Here is a 23216-nt window from a genome sequence, read left to right on the forward strand (position 1 = left end):
CGCCTGGGGCAGAGGCCAAGGAGCCATCCTCAGCGCCCCGGCCATCTTTGCTCCAATGGAGCCTTGGCTGTGGGAGGGGAAGAGAGAGACAGAGAGGAAGGAGGGGGTGGGGGTGGAGAAGTAAATGGGCGCTTTTCCTATGTGCCCTGGCCGGGAATTGAACCCGGGTTCCCCGCACGCCAGGCCGACGCTCTACCGCTGAGCCAACCGGCCAGGGCCAATAGTCAGTAATCTAAGCTTGCACCAGGAAATGGAAAAAAAAGGGAAAATTAAATTCAAACTATGCGGAAGAATGTCTTATATTTTATAGGTACCCAATATGCACCCAACTATAATTCTAATGGAATTTCTTACACTGGTTTTGAAACATACATACACTGTACTTCAAAGCAGAGAAAAAAAGAAGTACTTCATGTACCAAGATGTGTTTCTGCTACGGGGAAAAAAAATATGCCTTTTGAAGATGTAATAATAGCATTTTTTTCTAAGAGTTTAGGATCCTAAGAAATTTTATATTTAAAAATGACATCAGGAGTTCCGCCAATTCCACCGAAAATCTCAGGCTGAGAACAGCGCCGCGGCCTCACGGGGCAGCTAGGCTCGTGTTCACCGGGTCTGGCAGCCTCACTCCAGGCGAGGAAAACGGGGCCCAGAGAAAGCAGGTTGGACGCTCAGTGCCAGGGCTCTGACATAGCGTCGTCCTCCTGGGTCAGCACTCCTTCCGTGAACCCTCATCTGTCCACTCGGTTCCTGGTTGAAACGACAGGGTCACCCCGAGTGCTGCTGCCTCACACATTTACTCAGAGCCCCATGCCCCATGCCACCGCCTTCCGGTGACCCAGGCTTCCGCGGATGCACATCACAGCCGACGGCTGCCTGTGCAGGCCTGTGTCTGTGGTAACGACTGACTCTGCGGTCGGGGAACACAGCCTGCACATGGGACCTGGAGGGAGTGTCTAAGGCTGCTGTCGAACCCCTGAATTAACCAAATCAAGCATCCTTCTTCACTCTCGCGACGAGGTAACCAATTATACGCGCTCTTATAAAATTCAGTGGTAATTGAGGGCTGTCAGGCGGCCACATCCCTCCAGGGTGACGCTGTGCTCCTTACGTCTCAGTGACAATCCCAGGAGACTCTCATGACTGAAGATTAACTTCGGCTTTAAACACTGCCGGGCAGTCCCCGCTTTTCAAAAGAACTGGAGTTGAAAGTTACGTAAAGAACGTTAAAAAAAGATGACAGGGTCATTAACTTGGACTGTAAACTGGACAAGCATGTCTGATTTGAAATGGTCTTCAAACAGCAGGAGGAAATGGACAGAGGCCGTGGTACTCACAGGTCGAACACCAGGTAGTGGAAGCCCTCCTCCGAGATGCTGTCATGGAGCCGCACTGGACAGAGGAGAGAGAAGGAAGCATGTTAAATGTGTGCGCTGACCCCCACAAGCCCCCATGTCTGCAGAGCTCGGCTGCAGCCCCTGCGGAGTCATGTCCTGCAGACCCAAGGGCAGGTGCTGGCTGTGGTGATGCACTGCGCTCACGACTACATCCGTCAGTGTGCAGTGACAGGAGCACCTGCCCTTCACAGAACGTCTGGGAAGGTGACGAGATGAAGGAGGACAGCCCCACGTTGCTGGGGGGAACCTGGCTGATGTCACAACAGCCACCATGTGCCCAACACCCCGGGCCCCAGCTTCCAGCAGGCCTCCCCTGAGCGTCTCTCTTGTGAGGTTCTCTGTAAGTCCCTCACCAGGTCTGCACTCGCTCATGCCTTCACCACTGCGATAGGCATGAGGGGCGCTGTCTAGGGCCTCACCCCCTTCCTGTCCAGGGAGCTGCCACACAGCACGCCCAGCCATGCTGGGAAATAGTTTGTACCACTCTCATTCTACACTCAAGTCACCAACATCCACTCACCAATCCATAAGCCAAAAATGCACAGCTAGAAGTTTTAATAAAATAACCCATGTTAGTTCTTCAAACTAACATGAACTTTAAATTCCCAACCAGAGAGGCTTTTACTACTGATAATGTGCTGAACCACATCTCTCTTTTGAACCGAAAACAGTGTGGGCCCTAAACCCTACGTACGCCACACGTGCAGAACGTGTCCACTGCTTATCTCTGCTGCTTCCTCCCGCCTGAGTCTCTCCCAACTCGCCCCAGCGACAGTTACTTCCTAATGACCTAAACCACTCGCTGGCTTGGCTTTCACTGGGAGCCACTGAGGCAGGAAATGGGACAACTTGCGGGACACCCCTGCTTTTGAGAAGTCACCACAACTGTCCTTAGTATGTCCCCGTGCAGGGATGACTGCCACATGGAAACCGTGGACTCAGAGAACATCTAATTGTCACACACACGACAGCCATAATGGAGGGCTGTGTAGTCATCACGGAGGGGACCCACGGGTCCCAGGCTCACACGGGGAGCAAGGCCTGTTCTTCACCCCCAGTCCCACACCTCAGATGCCACCCCTGGCCCACTACTGAAGCCTTTCCTGAAACCTTCTCCAGAAGCTTCTCCGAGGCAGAGGAGACTGCTGCACACAGTCATAGGCGATCCCTGTGCAGGGGCTCTCTCTCACTGGCCGGAGGGTCCAGGACACAGGCGACTGGGAGCATCGTTGCACATCCGGGCTCTGACCTCCATCTGCGCCCCCACCCTGTGTCTCAGCATTCCCAGCACTTCTCGGGGAACCCTTTCTTACTTCAGGGACTGCCTCTAGTAGCCGAGCTTTCTTCAGTCCATGGAATTCCTTTCTCTTCAATGGACCAAAGAGAACCGTGCTCTTCAGCCTTGCACCCATCACAGAGACATGGCACACAGCCGATGGCCTTTCCAAACCTCCTGTTTGAGCAGGAACGGAGAGGAACCTGCTCCAGGAGTGCAGAACAAGGCAGCGTGTGGCAGGAGAGCCAGGTGATGGCAGTGCTGCTCGGGGGCGTCACTGAGGCTCTGTGAGACTTCTGCTTGAGTCACACACACAAACACTGTACACAGGGTGACGATCCAGACTTCTAGAAACTGTGTCTGTAGGTTACAGACAACAACACTGAAGAGCGCTGGGTCGCGTGATCCTGTGATCCTGTACGAGGATCATGTAAGGTCTGTTCCCGCGGAGTCCCCGGGCGCCGATGCCAGAAGCTCACACGCAGGAAGGAAGACCCATAGGCAGTGCCACTGAGGCAGGGTTCAGCACTATCCCTGCAGGGCAGGGCGTCTCCCTCTGCCACAACCCAACCAATTTACGTTTAAAACAGACTCCCTTTCATTTCGCACCTGGTTCTAAGAAATAATAGCAAGAAGACTCCAAACGTCAATCTGGCCGAGGCAGAAGCACAGCTCTTCACAGCCGCCCGGAGCAGGCTGGCTGCTGTTCTGAAGGCGGCCCTTGGAGAGCAGAGCAAACGGAAAACGGACTAGCTCATGCTTCCGCAGCTCGGCACGTCGTGACCCGACGTCGCCTGTGAGCTACCCTGGGGACAGCAGCCGCAACACCCTCATCTCTCAAACCCCCTTCTGAAAATTCATTCCCTGCACGGAGTGTCTTTCCAAGCTTGATTCATGCAGTCAGCGGCAAGCAGGAGTGTTTACTATTCTACTAAGATGATACGTGCACTGTGAAACTGCAGCCACCATTCATATGACATCACTGCTATTCATGCCTTCCATTTAACTATTTTTGCGCTCTAAGTACTTAAAAGTAGCAGTTTCTGTCCTCCGGATGACACACACAAACATGGGGCCACGACAACACCCAGTGGCCTCCGGCTCACACCCAGGAACTGCATGCAGTCACTGCGAGCCTGGTCACAGCTGGACAGCACAGGAGCACAGCTGGTGCAGGTCAACACCGCACACCTGCTCCTGGTGTTGGTTACGTGGTCAGTGAAACTGTCAGTTCACCTGGGTCAGTGATTTTATTTTGTAAAAAGAATAACTGTCCATTCATCATGAAATCAGAAAGTTACAATAACTGTCAGACATCCCAAATGAAAGAAGCCCAGAGAACTCGCGACCTTTGCTCAACCCAGCTCTGCCCAGTGCCGTCCACACCCTTCCGGTTCTTGGGATAAAAACCTCAGTGTGGTTCTCAATGCCCTTCTCTCAGGCTCAAAGTACAATCTGAAAGCAAACCCTTCAGAAACACAGAACAGTGTTTCTCTCTCCTGCCCCTCCTGGTCTTCATCATAACAGCCTGGACAGTCCTGCTAACACTCACACTGGCTACGGCTCTGGGACTCTTCCTCAGACACACGGACGCCCCAGCACCCGCCCGCTCCTCCTGGGCTTTCCCGCTCGCTGGGCGCCACCCCCTCAGGTCACTCCTGCCCCACCAACGCTGGCTGAGGCCCTGCCTGAGATCCTGACCCCTGGCGACGGTCACCATCTCACCTCCAAGTCCCCACTCAGCCTCTCACCATGTTTCTGAACAAGTCCCACGGGAATAGCCCATCTACGCTTCACATCTCATTCGGCTGCTCTCAAGCCGGACTGCATGCTTAGTGCTGCAACAAGGACCCGTGGGCAGGCCTGGCGACAGTCACTGTTTGGCCGTCACGGCTGAAGTCTGCTGACCCCGAGTAGAAGAAAGGCTGCTGACCGGAGTAGGCTGGCCGTGAGCTGGGGTGTGGCAGAGGCCAGCTGTGGTGTCGACAGAAAACGGGAGGGAAGCGTGCTGTCCCCAGGACTGCAATGATGGGGTCATCACCTACAACCACAGGGAAAAGACTAACCCAGCTCTAGACGTGGACCACCTAATCGCTGAAGAGTCTGATACATTTTCACACTGACTTTTCTGCTTTAGAAGACACATTTTTAAATAAACATCAGTGTTTAAGACCCAGCTGAAGGACTGCGAGCTTCTCATGTCATGTATCAGGGTCCGACCCTGGGGCTCCTGCACCTTACGAGAGTGTTGCCGTGACAGTCCCCGCTGATGTGACACATCCCTGCTGATTGTGACACATCCCACGCACACACGTGACCGCTGCATGCCGACCACGAACAGTGCCATCAGCAGCTCCTGACCCTGCCCACTCCACGTGGCAGGCCACGTCCTGGGCCCCCGGGAGGCCCTGGGCTGCCCTCAGTCCTGCTCTTCAGCCCGTCACTGTTGCTCACCCTCAGGGACCCCCTTGTGCACAGAGGACACCCAGAGAGCTGGGATTTCAGGGCCCCTGCGATCAGAGGTACTAGCTGGAGATCTGATATCTGCACTGGAACCTGCAGACAAGCAGGGCTCCTAGCTGTCCCTGACGGCCTTGCCCTGTGACCTCTGAGACCCAGACCTTCTCTCCTGGAATGCTGTCCGTTCAGTCCCAACTGCAGAAGCCGGCCAGCCCTCTCCCTCTCCTTCTGTGTGTGCCATGATCCTGCAAGTTCACTTCAGCTCAACTCAAAGAAAAGGCACAGTAAAAGTTAGCCGTCGAAATAAAAAACAAACCATAAGCAATCTTGAATGCTGGAAGGGAACACCGTAAGATTCTTTTTGTACAGGAAATCAGGTAAGAAAGTCAGAAACTGTATCAAATTCCCACAGAGCAGGAGCCGGGTTGTGAGGAAACAGGCTGAAGTGACCGATGTGGACAGAAATAAAAAGAATCAGAACAGTCTTTCAGTCACCCACACAGGCTCCGTCTATGATAACAGGGTGTTCTGCACACTGGCGAGAGGACGACGTGGACAGAAGAGCTGCCGTGCCGACCACGGCTTCGCTCGGATGAAGCACTCCCGGTCACTTGGGAAGGTGGCCACCGTCTCCAGCCCTGACTTCCTGAACTTCAGCGGACTCTGATGTCACTGCCTCCTGCTGTGAACTCAATCTAATAAGGCAACCCCGACAGCCTGCTCGCTGGCCCCGGGGGCGATGGGGCTCCCTGAAATCCGGAACCGCACCGTGGTCTCTCCTGCACAGACCAGCCGCGCGTCCCAGCTACACCGGTGTAAGCTGCAGAAGGCCGGGGCAGGAGGTGGCACTCGATGAACAGTAGCTGATGAAGAGCTCACCCATTTTCCCGATTAGTAATTACGAAGCACACGCTCTGTGTACAGTCCTGGGGGCTCGAGGGACAGAGCAAGGACAGAGCAGGGTGCTGGCCTCACAGGGCTGTGCTTAAGCATGGGGGATGCGCCAACAACCCCAGGCCAGAGTGCTCGAGCAAAGACTGCCCTGGAACACGGCTGGGGTGGAGAGCACCCGCAGAGGGGCAGCGGGCATCTGGAAAGAGCCTCGTGGTGAGCTGAGCTTCCGGGAGAGCAGAGGGTGCAGAGCTGGCCCTGGGGATGGCACAAGAAACCCGAGGGAGTCCCGTCAGGTCAGCAGGTCCTAATGCAAGAGGACACCGTGTGTTTGAGAAACGGGGCACTGGAGCAAGGCGGGTGGCGTGTGAGTGCGTGTGCATGTGTGTCCGTGCGTGCATGCACCCCACACCTGGAGAAGGGCCTCACAAGGGCCCTGCCTGCCCTGAGCTCCCAGGTGCTCACTGCGTCCTGCTGTCCTGGAAACACCACCTGCTGTGTCGGAACTGGCGGCCACTGCTGGGGAGCACAGGCGTGTGCGATAGGCTTGGCGTGTGAGGACGTGTGGATAGCAGAGAGGACAGGAATCGTGGCGGTGCTGGGTGGGACACAGAGGAAGGAAGGAGGGAGGACTGGGGTTCTGAGAGACCAGGCCTCAGCACAGGTGAGGAGGGAGGAGGAGCCATGAAGACACAGGAGCAGCTGAAAATGCGAGGCATACACTCGGGGCTCTTCTGTGACAGCACCGCCCGGCCTGCTGGACACGCACGAGGCCAGGTGTCAGGCTCCCCGGGGGACGCCTGTGCTCACCACGGCTGTCACCTGTACCTCAGCCTCTCAGCTGTCAAGTGGGGAGACAGAGCTTGTTTAGCACTGGGTAATGGGGCAAGCGGGGAGTCAGGCACCCCCCCCCCAACTGCGTCTGTGCACAGGGATGTGACGAGGCAGCAGCCCCGAGCCTGGCGACTGCCAACAAGATGACGTGTACCGAGCAGGTGGCATCACGCCTGGCACGTGCGATACATCCATCAAAGGTTTAACAGTTGTCAAAAAGAAAAAAAAAAAGGTTTAACAGTTGTCATTCAGGAACCAAGTTGAAAACGCGCACTCACGTGCTCTGAAAGGGGGGGTGTCGTCCTGGCTCTGGAGGGAGCGGCTGTGCGCAGCAGGCAGAGGGCAGAGCGGGGTGCAGTGTGCGGGCGCAGGGCCCTCTGACAGACGCCCTAGCCCTCCCTGTCCGACCCTCAGCAGCGTCCACGCTCACATGGTGGGGAAGGCAAAGAGGACCGAGCGGGGCGTCCTGACCTCTCAGCCAGACACAGAAAGGGGCGGCTTACAGCCCAGGAATGGTACTGAAATGGGGCTTCCATATCGCTCTGGCAGGGGGAGAGTGGGTAGAAACAATACTGACACCCCCCACAGGAGGACATCCAATTCTGCTCCAGCAGCGGCAGTTCCAAGTCAGGCTATCTGTCCACTGGTCAAAGCTGCTCCATGGACGGCACCTGCCCCCACCATGCCGGCTTCCCTGGGAGTTCGGGATGACCCTGCTGTACAGGCCGCACGCTGCTTGTCTCCACGTGTGAACAAACACTTCCTGTGCACTGAGGCTGCCAGGCTCGTATCTAGACTGTCTGACCCTCACTCCCATGTGGGGTGTGGCCCAGGTGATGCCAGTGTGCCTGGAGCAGAGATGTGCAGAGGACTGGGGCACAGGGTCAGTCTTCTGAGGTTCAGAGGCTAGACTGCTCTGCACCCAACATACAGCCTACCGTGCCATTGCCCTGGTCCATGGTGACCAGTGCCGGGCCCCGGACACATAGTGCCACGGGAGTGCACAGCAGGGGCAGTGCCCCCAGCCGCCGTGACAGCGACGAGCACACAGACGAGCGACAGCTCGCGTGTAGCAGGACGTGCTGACATGGGCATTCCCATCTGACCAGAGAGTTGCTGCCACACTGACCTCTGTGGATTGTCCACGCCTGACGCTCCTGAACACAGCCCTGCTCTGACCCCCATGCAGCACAGACCTTGTCGTGGTGGCCTGACCACTCACCACCGAGAGTGCAGGAGGAGGGGAATGGTGACCCACATGAGAAAGGGTCCCACAAAGTACACTCACTGAGACGGGACAGACGTCAGTCCTCAGCAACGCGAGGGTGTCAGTATCAGTTTTTATGGATTTTGTTTTCAAAAAAAGGAAGGAAAAGGAGGTTTTCTTTCAGCATGTGAGCAGCACTGTGGAGGGCCAGGGTGCCCATCAAACATGGGGTGCCTGTTCTAGAAAGCAGTATATTCAAATCAGTCTCCAGAATACATTGTTCAGGCCCTGGGGAAAAAACAAAAACAAACAAAAACAAACCCAGTCCGCCCTCCCTGATGCGGGTGGAGAGGGAAGAAAGTGGACGTGCCGCTGGGCAGCCTGCCCTCCCTGCAGTCTCCGTGGGCTGCACTCGTGTTGTGTCTGTGTTATGTGAAGTCTGCAGCTGACCCTGTGAGTAGAAACCCAGGGGGAGGGGTGCCGACCTCAGGCCACAGGCTAGTTAATATTCAGGTTGCAGCTTGTCACCTCCAGATGGTCTTCGCCGGCCCTCAGTGACCTGTCTGACGTCTCCTTGTGGAAGTCTCACTGGCATTTTGAAATCCACGTGCCAGAAACACACCCTCAGCTTCCATTATGACACCACACCCCCACCGTGCCCATTTCTCCCCACGGCCACTGTCCCAACTCCTCGGGGTTTCTGCTGGAGTCCCCTCTGCTGTGGCAGCCCTGCCGCCCACATGGGTTCTGCCCGCAGACACCCAGTGCGATCCTCCAGCAGAGCACCCAGAGCGACACTCTTCCAGCCAGGGCACCGGCTCCCTCTCTCCTCACGTCTGAGAGCCCCACCTCACACCAGCATGGCCGCACATTGGATACCACACTGGACACCACATGCAGGGTTCACGCAGTCCACGCTGACCCTCCATTGGGAGGCCCCACATCCCAGGTCAAGGTGCTAGCAGAGCTTGTCTGGGGAGTCCTTTCCCTGTCTCGCAGATGGCCACCCTCTCGCGCGTCCTCAGATGGAGAGGACCTCTGGTGACCACGTGGGAACCCAGGCACCTCACTAGGGCCCACCTCAAGTGCCACCACGCTGGGAGTCAGGGCTTCAGCATGGATCTGGTCCACAGTCCCACCCCACCAGGGAGCAGACCAGAGGCCCTACATCACGAGGACGCCCGTCCCCTCCCTGGTGACCCCGACACCCTCCAGGCCTGTACTGCAGGCCACATCAGGACACGTGGCCGCAGGCTCTAGCTCCGTCCCCGAGGCCCTGCTCTCTCCCTGCAAAGCCTGTCCCCTCAGTGCCTGTGGGCTGGCCTCGCTTCCACATCAGACCTCTCTGCTCTTGCCCCAGGTGCCCGGCAAGCACTGGACACAGGGATGGATGGATGAGTGAGGCTGAGGCCTACAGGCCAAGCGCAATCTTACATCAGCAGTGACCTTCCTACAACTCTGAAAGTAGATCTATGTCCAAAACTGAGCCCCTTCTAAGTGCTGTTTGTTCCCCAGAATAATGTAAAATAAAACACGTCAAGTGGAAAAAGGAAGCAGAGTGGGGGTGGGTTATGAAAGGGAGTTATTTAGAGCTGGCTGGTGAGTCTGAGCTGGTGAGGACTTATCTCTCCACCTCGGTTTCGCTCGTGTTTGGTTTCATTATCCTCGCAGGGAAGCTAAATGCAGCCTTTTGTTGGGTCCGGACACCACAGGAAGCCTGAGAGGCCCAGAGACGGGCGCTGCCCGTCCGGAGAGCTGGGGTCAGGGCAGCCTGGGGTCGGGGCAGCCTGGGGTCGGGGCAGCCGGGGTCAGGGCAGGGCTCTGTGTGCAGTGAGAGCTCACATTCTAACTTGTGGCCTCCCTCCCAGGTGTCCCAACTGCCAGCTATAAATCAAAAGAGGCAGTATGAGCAGCACCGTGGCCTGCGAGAGCCAAGCACAGAACAGGCGTGCTGCTCACCAGTCTGTGCTCATTGACTCCGTGACTCCACGCTCATCTCTAAAGAAAACGTGAATGCGGCCTCCACACCTAAGGAGTGAAGGGCGGTGAGTACGGGCACCTAAACGGGCTGTGTGCCAGCCTGCACGGCGCCCTGCCCTGACCACACCCAGGTGCCCAGGTGGGTGGAGGGATGTGGTCAGAGACCTTTCCGACACAGATGGAGAGAGGGCCTCTCCCTGGTGGAAGAGCGGACGCGAAGGTGCTAAGCAAAGACCGAAACTTTGACTTGGGACGAAGACGGGTGGCATGCTCGGTCCAGGGCGACACGAGAGGCTCTCTGAGCGTCAGGGGGTTAGAATGCAGCCTGAGTGCTGGGGACACAGGGCAGGGTTTCAGGACAAAGGGCAGGCAAACAGGCGTCCCCCCTCCCCCCAGAGCAGAGCAGGAAGGGGTAAGAGGAGAGGCTGGGAGAGTCCAGCCCGTGGCCCCTTGTCAGGGTGGGGGACATTCAGACACCATTAAGGCCACTGACACGAGAGGAGCTGCTGGTGACGGTAGGTCGTCACAGGAATGGTGTGGCCAGTACGCATGGCAGGACAGGGAGCTGGAGCCCAGCAGCAGGTCTGGGTGTGTGTGTGTGTGGGAGGGGCGCGTGGGGACAAGGTACACTCTGTTTACAGAATGCCTGCTGGGGGGAGTGGCTGCCCAGCATGGGGGAGTGCACCCCTGCTGAGACGCCCTGGAGGCCAGGACAGAGGGACTCGCTGGTGTCACAGGGGCCTTGCAGGTGACTCACACTTTCACCATGACCCGAGGCCGTGCTGTGCGGCCAGAGCAGCTACATGCCACTGGACTGAGTCAGGGGAAGGCGGTCACCACGGGCCGCTTCACTGGAATGAGTAGCAGCTGAGGCAGGGTGGGGACGGGGACAGTCTCTCCCCAGTGCTCAGTGACCAGCGAGGAGAGTGGGAGCTGCTTAGCAGCTGGTCCAGACAGTCTACACGTGCACGCTGTAGACGGTGACTGCCCGCCCGTCCCCAGAACCAGCTCATTTCAGCTCCCATGACTCTGGGGAGGCTCTGTCCCCCTACACCTGGCTCCTCAAGGTCCATGGCTCTGCCAGCACCCTGCATGAGCACCTGCAGACAGCACGAGCCTCTTCTCTGACACCCGGCCCGGGCCTCTACGACAGCCACGCTCCACTGGGTCATCACCACGCTGGGCACCGTGCTGGCACAGACGAGAGCCTGACCAACGCAGAGACCGGCTGCCCAGGCAGCGTCTGGCTCCCAGCGGAGCAGGAAGTGAGGAAGGAGGCTGCAGGGAACAAACGTGAACTTTGGAATCAAACAAAGGTTCTCATTCTGGTTCCACCCTTCGTAAACTGTCCCCTAAGGCAAATCAGTTTGCTGTGAATACAGCTCCTTCCCTGTGTGGCCACCTGGCCAGGTTCAGTGTCTACTACACCTAAGCAAACAATGGGGACACCATGACCACCCAGGGCAGCTTCTGGGGAAGCAGATGAGGTAAGAGTGGTGAGCATGCAGACATGACAGGGCTAGCTAGGCCCGACCTACTATTCTTAGGGGCTCACACTCCAGACCTCCACTGGAGGACAGAGGACGGGAGTCAGTGGTGGCCTGAGTAGACAGATGGCTCTGGCCGAGAACAGTGCCTTCTGCAGCGTGGTCCCTGAGAACCTAAGCAGAATCCCCTGCCGCCTCCCTCATGAAAACACAAAGCAAACAGACACACAGACACAGACTCCCGTGCCCACCCAGCTGGGTCAGCGACAGTGCAGGTCAAAGCAGCCCCTGTCAGGGACTTCACATCCAGGAGTGTCTCGGCTCAGCTGCTGTGGGCACCTGACCGCCTCGTCGGGGTCCCCATGCAGTAGGCTCTCTCGTGGAGGCTGTGACCCATGGGGGCTGGGAGGTGGAGGGGTGGGCGAGAGTCCAGATGTATAGAAATCAGGCGCGTGGCCACGGCCAGCACTGTCCCCTCCGCTCCGCACCACCTTCCTCATGCGCAGGTGCCGGCAGCAGGGTCGGCCGCACAGCGCAGGCTGAGCTAAGCCCACAGGTACCACAGTGTCTCTGAGAAGGACCTGGCCAGGTTCTCCCCAGGTCAGGTGTGGGCAGGCGGCTATCCATCTCCCCTCTTTCCTTGTGTAGTACCCACCGCCCAGCCTCGAGGCTTGTTTTCTTTTCCACAGAGAGGTCGTGAAACCACAGCTCTGCTCCCCAGGGCCTCTGGTGAGCAGAAGAGATCCTCCTTCTATACAGGACATACCGGAGGCACGGGCCAGACCCACTGGCTGAGCGCCCACGGAAGGGTCACGCCCTTGGAGGGACCAGACCACAGCAGCACGAAAGACCCTGCTGGCTGATACGCACTGGGAGACTAGTTCAATAAAACGTGACTTCCTGGATTTCTATTTCCACTGCCTACTGCTTTAGCTCCTCAGTCAGAGAGTGATGAAGTCCCACCAGGTCCTGAAGCTACCATGTCACTCGTTACTGCGATCATCTGAGTGCCACGTGATAGTAAAACACCAAGGGAACCATTGTCACACCCTCTCGAGGTGCTTTTTAAAAGGAATGTCCTTTTTATGAATAAGACATTCCTGAGCACAGCACAGTCTGGTGACAGTGTCCCCAGGAAGGTGGGCAAGCAGCCTGCAGTCAGGTGTCTGGAGGGGACATGAGTCAGACTCCTGCAAGGCAGGGACCACACCACAGGTCACTGGAGGGCCTGTCTGGGACCTGGGGCAGCTCAGGCAAGGAGCAGAGGGAGGCTGACTCACGGGGCTGGCCAACCTGCCCCACCAGGCGGCACCAGGCGTGCTCGAGCTTGGGTTTCAGTCCCTGCAGCGGTGGGCGTGCCCAAGGCCACCGACACACATTTTAGCAGGAGGAGACCAAGCTTCTGCAGACAGCCCTGTGCCTGGATGAAACAGCTGTCAAATGTTAACAAAGTTGACTTTTTCCCTCTAATTATGTTAATCGGAGGGTTGTTCCCCTTTAGAGTCCCTATACCTAATAGACATGTGCACCGTTTGCTGCTGGATTCGTACACGTATGTACCAAGCACAGGCTTGGCACAAGACAGACGGCTGACAGGCTAAACCTTGCTTCCAGGGCTTTGAGAGCTGGTGGCAGAAAATACACTGCCTCGTGGTAAGTGGCACAGATACAGCAGTGGGGGACAGTCCTGCCAGGTGGAGGGTGTGGGGCGGAGGCACTCCTTTGGGGGGGGGCAGGTCAGAGGGACTCAGACCAGGAAGGTTCTAGGGGGAAATGTCATACCTGGAAAGTAATCTCCTTAAAATGCAGCTGGACTCGCCCACTTCCCTATTTAAATATGAAAATTTTCTCAAGTTAAAAACAAATACAGCATAAACACTGTGCTCAACTGTTCTCAGAAACATTTGGTTCATGAAAAACCTCAGGACCCAGTCACAGCTGTGCCCCAGCTCCCCGGGGGACATCATGGGCACGTCTTACCAATCCAGACCAACTGGGGAGACCCGTCAGAACCACCCGAGAGACAGACCGACCACCCTCGAGTATGCGAGATAATGAAGCAGGCTTGACGAGGCTGCCTCATAAATCCTGTTGTAAGAGTGGGTTTTAAAGGTGTGACCGTAGCCAGCGTCAGCACCGGTCCAGGCCCAGGTCCAGGCCCAGGTCCAGGTCCAGGCCCAGGTGAGGCCGCCTGCGGCCACTGTCTACGTGCACTTGAACTAGAGGCAGTGCGTTCTCTTCTCTCAACACACACCTGAGTTCTAACACTGCTCCTTTTCTAACAGATCCAGTGGGAACTACAAGGAGCCATACATACACGTGAGGTTGGCAGGGGTCCTGTCTGGGGTTTCGACTTCCCAGTTAGCCGAGTGGGACTTGTACCCCAGGCTGCGGTGCACAACCCCATCCCTACGCTGCGCTAAGACAGCCGGACGGAGGGAACGTGTAAGTCTTTCTATAGGAATTCAAGGTCATCAACCTTTTCCTGAGAGTCACATTAAAGACAGCATTTTACTGTGTTTCATCCAAAAAAGGTTTGTTTTGGTTTACTATGAAATCTATGGTTCAAAGGTCCGTAACTCTACTGGTCTCTGAAAATACCCCAAACTCGATGAAAAACTTGGTGTCAAAATGCAATTTTATGGAGGAAGAATCTATAGCCAAAACGTCCCCAGGACAGGAGAGAGCAAAGGGGCACAATCACCCCAGGTGGAGAATGGACCTTAAGTCACTGACTTAGGCTTCGGAGGGGGCGTGGCCTCATCTCATTGTCCTTGTCCCTGGGCTCCACCCTTCCTGCTGTCCACTCTCAGGCCCTGGGTCAAGACTGCTCGTGCATCACACAGAAATTCATTCCAACCACCTCCAACTGTCCTTTCAACATCAGTTTCTCCTGACTCCAAACAGTTATGCTTCTCAGCTTCTAAGAAACCAACATTCCCCATTTCTACACATTAGAGATCAAATTCCTCGTCACAAAGCCGAGGCTCCGCACTGTTGTCCCCCTTGACCCTTCTGGCCAGCACCCCCAGGCTCCTGCGGTCTGCAGGCGACGAGGACGTCCACAGCTGGCCTCTCCTTGTGTCTCCGCACCCTCCAGTCCCCACTTGTCTGCAGTGGATTCTCTGCTGTCCCAGCACTTCAGTTACAATCCCTGGCGTCTGAGCAGCAGCTTTGTGGTCAGAGGAGATCACAGTGCTCGGGGCTGCACACGTGCCTCTGCCCTCTGGCCCTCTGGCCTCCCGCAGCCCCTCACCACACCAGCATGGGCACTGCTTTGCCATCGGGGCTGAGCCCTCGTCCTGGAGGGAGATGGCGGCCCCAAGCACACAGATGTGCACGCTGCGCACCTCCCGTCCCGTCCCGTCCCTCACCTGGCCGCTGTGGCTCTATAACTGGGGAGTCAAGTGCAGGCATCGAAACACTCACCTCATGGCTGCATAACAATCTGAAGGGCCCTGGCCAGGGGTGCAGGGGATAGAGTGTTGTCCTGGAGCACCCAGGGTGCCAGCTCAAGCCCAGAGTTGGGGGCTCAACCCCAAAGTCATGGGTCTGGGCCCCGGTCGGGGCAAATATGAGAAGCAATCAATGGCACAACTACTAAGCGGAATGAGTTGATGCGCCCCCCTCATTCCCCCTTCCTCTCTTTCCTCTTTTATTTCTCAAAAACATTAAATCGCCACTTCAATTTGAAAGTGAGAGCTTTGTCCTTATTGAAAAATAGGTCAATGATGACAACGCAGTGTATTTTGTTTTTAAACCAATAGCCAACAGAAATTCAATTGAATATGCAAAACCACTGATACCCACAGGGTTTCCCTAGATAAGATGCAAATCACGTATTTGTAGGTAAAACCCTACATTTTCTGAATAGAACAAATGCAAGGCGAGGTTTCCGAGACTGCAGGATGCTGAACATGCAGAACCCGCAGCCTGACCTCAGCTCTGAGACCAGCTGGGGCCGCGGGCATTCTCTTCTCATCCCAAGCCTGCAGCGATCGCTGACACAGACATGCCCGAGCCCGAGACGTGGAACCAACCGCCTCTCAACAATGAACTAGAAGAGCTACTCACCTTCAACAGCATGAATAAAATCTTACCAAATATGTCCTCTGCCGTTTTTTTCACATACACATCACAACTGAAGTACCAAACGTAAAAAAAAAAAATTTAAGAGAAAAAGAATTCAAATCACATTGCTGTGTGCATCCACTCCAGCCCCCTGCAGCACCAGTCAGCAATTAACTTTCTAAAGTAAAATTCAACAAAACAAGTCCCAAACACCAATCTGACACAACCATCACCCCAGGCCAAGATCACAGAGTTTCGTTAAGCAGATTCACTACAAATCAAATATAAAGAGCAAATTCTTCTACTTGTGGAACATTTTTAAAGAAAAAAAAATTCCTATCTCTAAATTTATAAACAGGAATACAAAGCTACTTTTCCTAAAGTGACAACTTTTCTGCCTAAGTAAACCACAGCTAGCTTTACAAAATGCTAGAAATAAATGTTATCATTGAACTCTAAATTACACTTTCAAAAGTTATCTCAAAACTCTGCAGTCAGTATTTCCTGTGTATACTCTATTAAAACCAGACATAATCAACAGCTACTTAAAACATACACACAAACTCATCCCAGGGTTTGTCTGAGCTCAGAATCCATCCCAGTGCCCTATCCTGATTCTCTGTCTACAGATTAGAGAGGGGCTGCTAAAATTTGCTTTGTCATCTGTTACACAAACCTGTTGCTGGTTTGTTTTCCACCCTTTGCTGTTTTGTGACAAACATTTCATCTCATTTTCTTTCTTTTTTTTTTTTTTTTTTTGTATTTTTCTGAAGATGGAAACGGGGAGAGACAGTCAGACAGATTCCCGCATGCGCCCGACCGGGATCCACCCGGCATACCCACCAGGGAGCGACACTCTGTCCACCAGGGGGCGATGCTCTGCCCCTCCGGGGCGTCGCTCTGTCGCAACCAGAGCCACTCTAGTGCCTGGGGCAGAGGCCAAGGAGCCATCCCCAGCGCCCGGGCCATCTTTGCTCCAATGGAGCCTTGGCTGCGGGAGGGGAAGAGAGAGACAAAGAGGAAGGGGGGGTGGAGAAGCAAATGGGCGCTTCTCCTATGTGCCCTGGCCGGGAATCGAACCCGGGTCCCCTGCACGCCAGGCCGACGCTCTACTGCTGAGCCAACCGGCCAGGGCCTCATCTCATTTTCAATGAGAGTAAAAGATTGTCGTGCATTGCAAGTAAATAATTAATTCAGGGTTAAATATGACCACATTCAAGATTTTTGCGCAGAGATACTGGAAATTGTTGCTGTTAAATATCACTAGTCCTACAGTGCCTGGACTTGCAGTGTGTCCGTAACCGCACACCGACAGTTCCGGGAGAAAGGACTGAGGACAGCCAGTTAAACCCTGTAACCGTCCAGAACAGTCAATGACTACTCGCCTTCAGAAGAACGAAGCTCAAATGAAGGTTCTGTTTCTCCGGAACCTGAACAAGAACGTGCTCTCTGAACTGCAGGGCTGTGCTGTGTGATTTCCCCACAGATAGTTCCGGGCTGAATCATAGTGACCTCTGGCCTCAAGCCCCAGAATGTGGCTGCATTTGCATTAATCTTTAAAAGGCTAATTCAGTGAACCATGGTGTAATGAGGGCAGACCCTGACCCAGTATTACTGGTGTCCTTACACAGAGAGACTACAAACAGAGACAAGACCATGTGAACACAAGGTGTCGTCGCCCACCCAGGGGACAGGCTGCAAACTGCCACCCCGCCCAGCCTTCCGCTGTCAGAGCCAGGAGAATGACTTCCCTGTGCGAGCCCCCGTCTACGGAATGTGGTTGTGGCTGGACGGCACTTGCCCAGAACAGGCGCAGCAGCGGTCATGCTGAAGCGCGCTCTGCTCCCCCAGCGGGTCCTTTGGGCACTAATGCATGGCCCCGCTCTGTATCCCACTTCTGCCTACAGAGCCAGAGCCTGAGGGACCTGCAGAACGTGGCAGTGAACCCTGCAGTGGGAGAAGAGGCTGGGGTCCTCTGATGGGCCGGCAGCATGGGGCCTCCGTGGGGCAGGCAGCAGTCCTGCAGCCCTGTGCCAGCCCCCAGCCCCACCACAGAATGGCTCTGGTGCCCACACAGCTGGCAGGGCTGGGACAGGACATTTCCCAAAGGACCAGTCCCTGTCCCAGAGAGCAGCCTGTGTCTCTTCTGCTTCCTCCTCCTGCCTTTCTTATCCTCACCTCTCTCTCTTGCTTTGAACGTTGCCATGCTATTTTAAAATCCACGAGAAAGAATACTCTAAAGCAGCTTTACTAGTTTCTAGAATAGAATCAGAGAGGATGACGTCCTTTTTCCACAGAACAGGTGACTGAAGGCATAGGTGTCTCTCCAATGCCATCAGCTTGAGGTGAGTGACCCCTGAAGACGGCATTCACCTGATAATACCTCAGGTTAGTCCACAGAGAACTGCTACTTTTGGAAAAACTTAAAAAAACTTTAGAGAATCAAATGTAACCAAGACTAAAAGTTAGAAACCTATCTGATAATAGCTGCAAATATTCAATTATTAAATAAAGCATTTCCTTACCAATGTTGGGATGCTTTAGGAGACGGCAGATTCTAGCTTCCCTTTCCAGTTTCTGATGATCTGTTATAAAAACAAAAACAGAAAAATAAATCACAACTTTGGTAAAAAAAAAAAGTTTAAGACAATCAAGAGTATAACAAAATGAGATAAAGGCTGCACATTCACTTATCCTGTGATTTCGTTCTGAAACCCAGTCATTTGAAGTTGGAGTTACATGAACAGGTAGTCTGTAACAACCTCATTGCGCTCTTTTCCGTGGGCCTGGCGCGGGGGGAGTGACGTGACCCGGAACCCCGTGTCCTGTGCCCGCCCTCATGGCATGTCTGGGCATGAACCCTCTGGAGCTGGCTGCGCCCACACTGTCCTACAGAGACATGCCCATCCTGCCATGTCCCATGGCTGCTGTCCCAGGTCCGTCAGCCCTCCTCCCAGTACTCCTTCCGGCTCCTGGGCCTGCGCCCCTCCCCACCGCCCCCCCCTCCTCCCTGCCTTTCCCCACGCTCCGCTCTGTCGACCTCCCCGCCTCTCTCCCTGCCCCTCTCCACACTCCTCCCTGGGCTCCCCCCCCCCGCCCTCTGCCTCCCCCCCACTCCCCCGCACTTCCCCAAGTCTCCAACTGCTTGTTCTTCTCCACCCTAGTTCCCTGGCCATTTTTAAACTTTTTTGGGGGGGTTCCTTTCTCTTTTTTTTAACTTGACTTATGGGGATGGCACTGGTTCCCAATACCAAACAGGTGTTACTCCATGTAACCCTCTGCACAGGCATCGTGCACTCTCCACCCCATCTCCCCTAGACCCTGCCCCCCCATGGCCCCCACGCCCTTCCTTCTGGCTGCGGCCACCCTGCCGCCAGCGTCTGAGTCAAGAGCACCCTCTCTGGCTCGCCCCCTCACCTCCCTCCCGCCAGCCCGCACCATGCTGTGAGGGGTGGGCCCTGGTAACCTGCCCTTTAAGAACTGTCAGAGCTCTTTCCCCTGTGTCGCGGTTCCCACGCACATGATTATAACAGAAGCCACAGCCCGGCAAAGGACTGGGGGAGGAGCACGCACACGTGAGGATCCTGCGGAGGAGTGGCTGTCTGGCTCGGAGCCTCACGCAGATGCGGACCTGATGCTCCCCAGGCAGCCCTGGAAGACACACACCGCAGCTACAAACATGAGCACTACGGTGCATAGGGGCTGCGTCTCCCTGGATCATAGCATGAGTAAGTGGGGTCTGCCATTCAGCACTCATTATAACTAATGTCACAAATCAGCCTTAAGAGAACATGGGGGGCTCCAAACTGCCCCCCAAACAGAGCCTACACCAAACAGTCCTCACTGGGTGGTCTCGGACCTCAGTGCCTTTGTCCGTGTGCAGGATGTGTTAACGGTTACTCTATTACAGTCGAGGACGTTTTAAATATATACTTAATTCATTTAAAAACAATAATGAGGCCCTGGCTGGTTGGCTCAGTGATACAGTGTCAGCCCAGCATGTAGAAGTCCCAGGTTCGATTTCCAGTCAGGGTACACAGAAGCGCCCATCTGCTTCTCCACCCCTCCCCCTCTCCTTTCTCTCTATCTCTCTCTTCCTCTCCCACAGCCAAGGCTCCATTGGAGCAAAGTTGGCCCAGGCACTGAGGATGGCTCCATGGCCTCCGCCTCAGGCACTAGAATGGCTCTGGTTGTAATGGAGCAGGGGTCCCCAAACTATAGCCCGCAGACCTCATGCGGCCCCCTGAGGTCATTTATCCAGCCCCCCGCCGCACTTCCGGAAGGGGTACCTCTTTCATTGATGGTCAGTGAGAGGAGCACTGTATGTGGCGGCGCCACAAAGCGTGGCATCACTCACGTACAGTACTACTTCCAGTGACGCGGGACGCATGCGTCACGGCTCCAGAAGCGTGTCATATATCACTTGTTACGGCTAGCAGTGACAAATATGGAACCGCACATTGACCATCTCGTTAGCCAAAAGCAGGCCCATAGTTCCCATTGAAATACTGGTCAGTTTGTTGATTTAAATTTACTTGTTTTTTATTTTAAATATTGTATTTGTTCCTGTTTTGTTTTTTTTACTTTAAAATAAGATATGTGCAGTGTGCATAGGGATTTGTTCATAGTTTTTTTTTATAGTCCGGCCCTTCAACAGTCTGAGGGACAGTGAACTGGCCTCCTGTGTAAAAAGTTTGGGGACCCCTGCAATGGAGTAATGCCCCAGATGGGCAGAGCATCGCCCCATGGTGGGCATGCCGGGTGGATCCCGGTCAGGCGCATGCAGGAGTCTGTCTCTGCCTCCTGCTTCTCACTTCAGAAAATAAAAAAATAAAAAAACACAAATAATGAACCCACTATGTATTAACATAAGTGATTATTTAAATTTAAAAACTTTCTCTGGAAATAACAGAAATATAAATTTGAATAAGACTAACATAAAACACCTGTATACAACTTACCCTATAACAGATCACCTATTTCTAATCATGTGTGCATCTTCCCCATGTGCACATGTGTGCATACGTGCACACACACACTGATCTGACACACGTGTAAACACGTACAGCCGTGTGAATGCATGTTAATACTAGTGTCCGAGTGACTCTGCACCCATTATCTCTGAATCACCAAATGTGAAGACAGACACCCTCTGGCCAGTCCACTGTCTAAAACTACACATCTCTGAACTAAATGCAAATTCTTCAACCCTCCATCTCTTCATTCTTAAGAGAAGCTACTTCTAGAATAGTCTTATTTAGAAATAATACAACTAGACACAAAACATAGATTTGGAAAGTGCACCAACACCATCTTCAAAACTGAAGTGCTGTATGTGAGCATATGGAATATGTGCTTATAGAATTCACAGCTGTGTTGTCGAGACAAATATGCAAATACATATGTAAAGCCATGAGATATATAATATATATATATATAATATATAATAGAAACATTAGCATAGATTAATGTCCATATTAAAAATCTGATTCAGGTATAGTTATGTTAAGGAAAAACAAGGTAGTAAAAGACCTTTCTTGATCAAAGTGGTACTGAGCATAATTACAGAATTCCAGTGGCCTGTCCCCATGGGCTATACTGGACCCCTCCCCCCAAAAAACTCCTGTGCTGAAGTCCTAACCCTCGTACCTCAGAAGAGGACTGCACCTGGGGCTGGGGTTCTTAAATGGGTCGTTAAGGTAAAATAAGGCCCTTACAGTGAGCCCGACTCTGATACAGCTGGTGCCCTTCTAAGAGATCAGAAAGATGATTTGCAGAGAGGGACGCCCACAGGAGGACACAGGCAGGGGATGGCCGCCTGCACACCAGGGAGAGGGGCCTCAGGAGGAACCAGCCTGCTGACACCTGGATCTCGGAATTCCAGCCTCCAGACCGGAGGAATGAATTTCTGTTGCTGAAGTGTGCGGTGCTGTTGATGGTAGCCCCGGAGAACGGATACACCTGCCCATGGACGAGCTCTCCACAGCTGCAGAGCAAACCACCACAACCACAGCAGCTACCAGAACAGCCGGAGGGTCAGGACCCTGTGCGAACCTGCTGCGCCTGGCAAGGTCTCCCAGGTGGCACACAGGACGGAGGCTCTGCCGCACACAGCACAGGGTCCCTGCTGTCATGACTGGGGAGGATGTGCTTGCCTGCCACAGTCCTGGTGGCCGTGCAGCTCCCACGGGCTGTGGCTGGGGGCTGCCCTAGGCAGCAGGTGCTGTTGGCAGGGCACCGTGCTCGTCAGTGTCACCGGGGACAGAGCCTGCTTCCCCAGATCACAGCGAGTTAACCACAGAAGCAACACTCCACTGGCTGGAGCGAGTCACTGGGCAGGCCACTGCGCAGGGGAGGTGACCACATAGGATGGGACCCCTGGAGCCAGAAGCCCTGGGGAGTCTTGGGGCTGCGCTAGGGCACAGCTTCCTGCCACCCGCTGACCCAGAGCCCACACGCACAGGAGGCACCTCAGATGCCACCTGGACTGACTCGGGCTCCTTTTGAACTCTGAGAGGAAGACACCTGCTTCCATGTTGCAACCTTTACGCTGTCCAACAACATCCTGCACAGGAATGAAGGGACCCCTACCCTGCGAGTGTACAGACCCCAGCCATCTGCCCAGTGTCTGTCTGCCACTGACACTGAGGACAGTTCCTGACTTGTGTTCATCCGCAGCCATGAGCAGGGCCTGCACTGGGCCCCCAGCAGCTGGGAGGGGGCGGGGAGCCGGGAGCTTGTTGGATCCCAGCGCCGTCCGTAGCCGCTCTGCCCGGAACACAACACCCCAGCGCAAGGGGTCACCCGCACCGCACGCCCCTTATAGCCCGGACTTGGGGAGTTGTACACAGGGGCTGTGACCATGCTCCTCCAGCGGTGTCCTGCAGTCAAAGCCAACACCTGGCCACCGTTCACCCATGGCTGACCGTGCACAAGCCCATACCGTGCACAGAGCTCGCGCTTGATCTCCCTGTCCCTGTCCTCATGTTACCTTCTTTTCCCAACAGTATTTTTATTTTTGAAAAAATGTATTGAAAAATGACAGATTCTAACTGAAAAACACATATATGTGACATTTTTTCAGGAAACAGCTGAAAACACTTTGTGGAGACACTGGCTGGCTGGACGAGCCTCTGTGGACAAGACATGGCCCAGTCACACCACAGGTCCTCCTGCAGCCTCGCAAAGGGACATGCCTGACTCCTCAGAACAGTTCTATAAATGGTAACATGCCCATGGAGTCGATGCAATGGTTCTGATGAAAAGTTCACCTTTGGGAGAAAACACAAGGTGACTGTGTAAATGGCGTGCGCGCCCAGGTAGCTGTGGCAGAGGTGAAGCGGGTGCCGTGCACCAAGTGCACCGAGGAGCACAGCCCACCGTGGGGCTCTCCTGCTTCCCGCCTGCATGGCGGGAGGCCTCCACTCCCCAGCGTGCCCCCACCCATGACGCCCACTACAGGGAAGACGTGCCGTTCAGAATCCAGGCTACTTCCACCTCATGACGCGGTCCCTGGGCCCGGCAGTCACCCTCCTCCGTGCTGCGCCCACTCCATGGCCGCACTGGGATTCCACAAGCTCCGGGCTCCCCGCCCCCTGCCCAGCTGCTGGGGG

At 54.8% G+C, this 23216-nt stretch overlaps 1 protein-coding gene across 11 annotated transcripts in view; it reads right to left on the minus strand.

The window, feature by feature from the left end:
- CAMK2D (calcium/calmodulin dependent protein kinase II delta) overlaps nt 1-23216 on the minus strand; it is a 132137-nt gene that overhangs the window by 52827 nt on the left and 56094 nt on the right. For 9 of the 11 annotated variants that reach the window (XM_066384041.1, XM_066384067.1, XM_066384093.1 and 6 more), the window contains exons 3-4: nt 18129-18188; nt 1338-1392 (exon numbers count right to left, since the gene is read on the minus strand). In XM_066384041.1, the coding sequence (XP_066240138.1) occupies nt 1338-1392; nt 18129-18188 (115 nt within the window). Of the gene's footprint in view, nt 1-1337; nt 1393-11162; nt 11310-18128; nt 18189-23216 lie in introns of those variants that run through there. The other 2 variants (XM_066384102.1, XM_066384112.1) reach the window with 2 other exon arrangements.

Source organism: Saccopteryx leptura, chromosome 1 (assembly GCF_036850995.1).
Source record: "Saccopteryx leptura isolate mSacLep1 chromosome 1, mSacLep1_pri_phased_curated, whole genome shotgun sequence".
NCBI classification, from domain to species: Eukaryota; Metazoa; Chordata; class Mammalia; order Chiroptera; family Emballonuridae; genus Saccopteryx; species Saccopteryx leptura.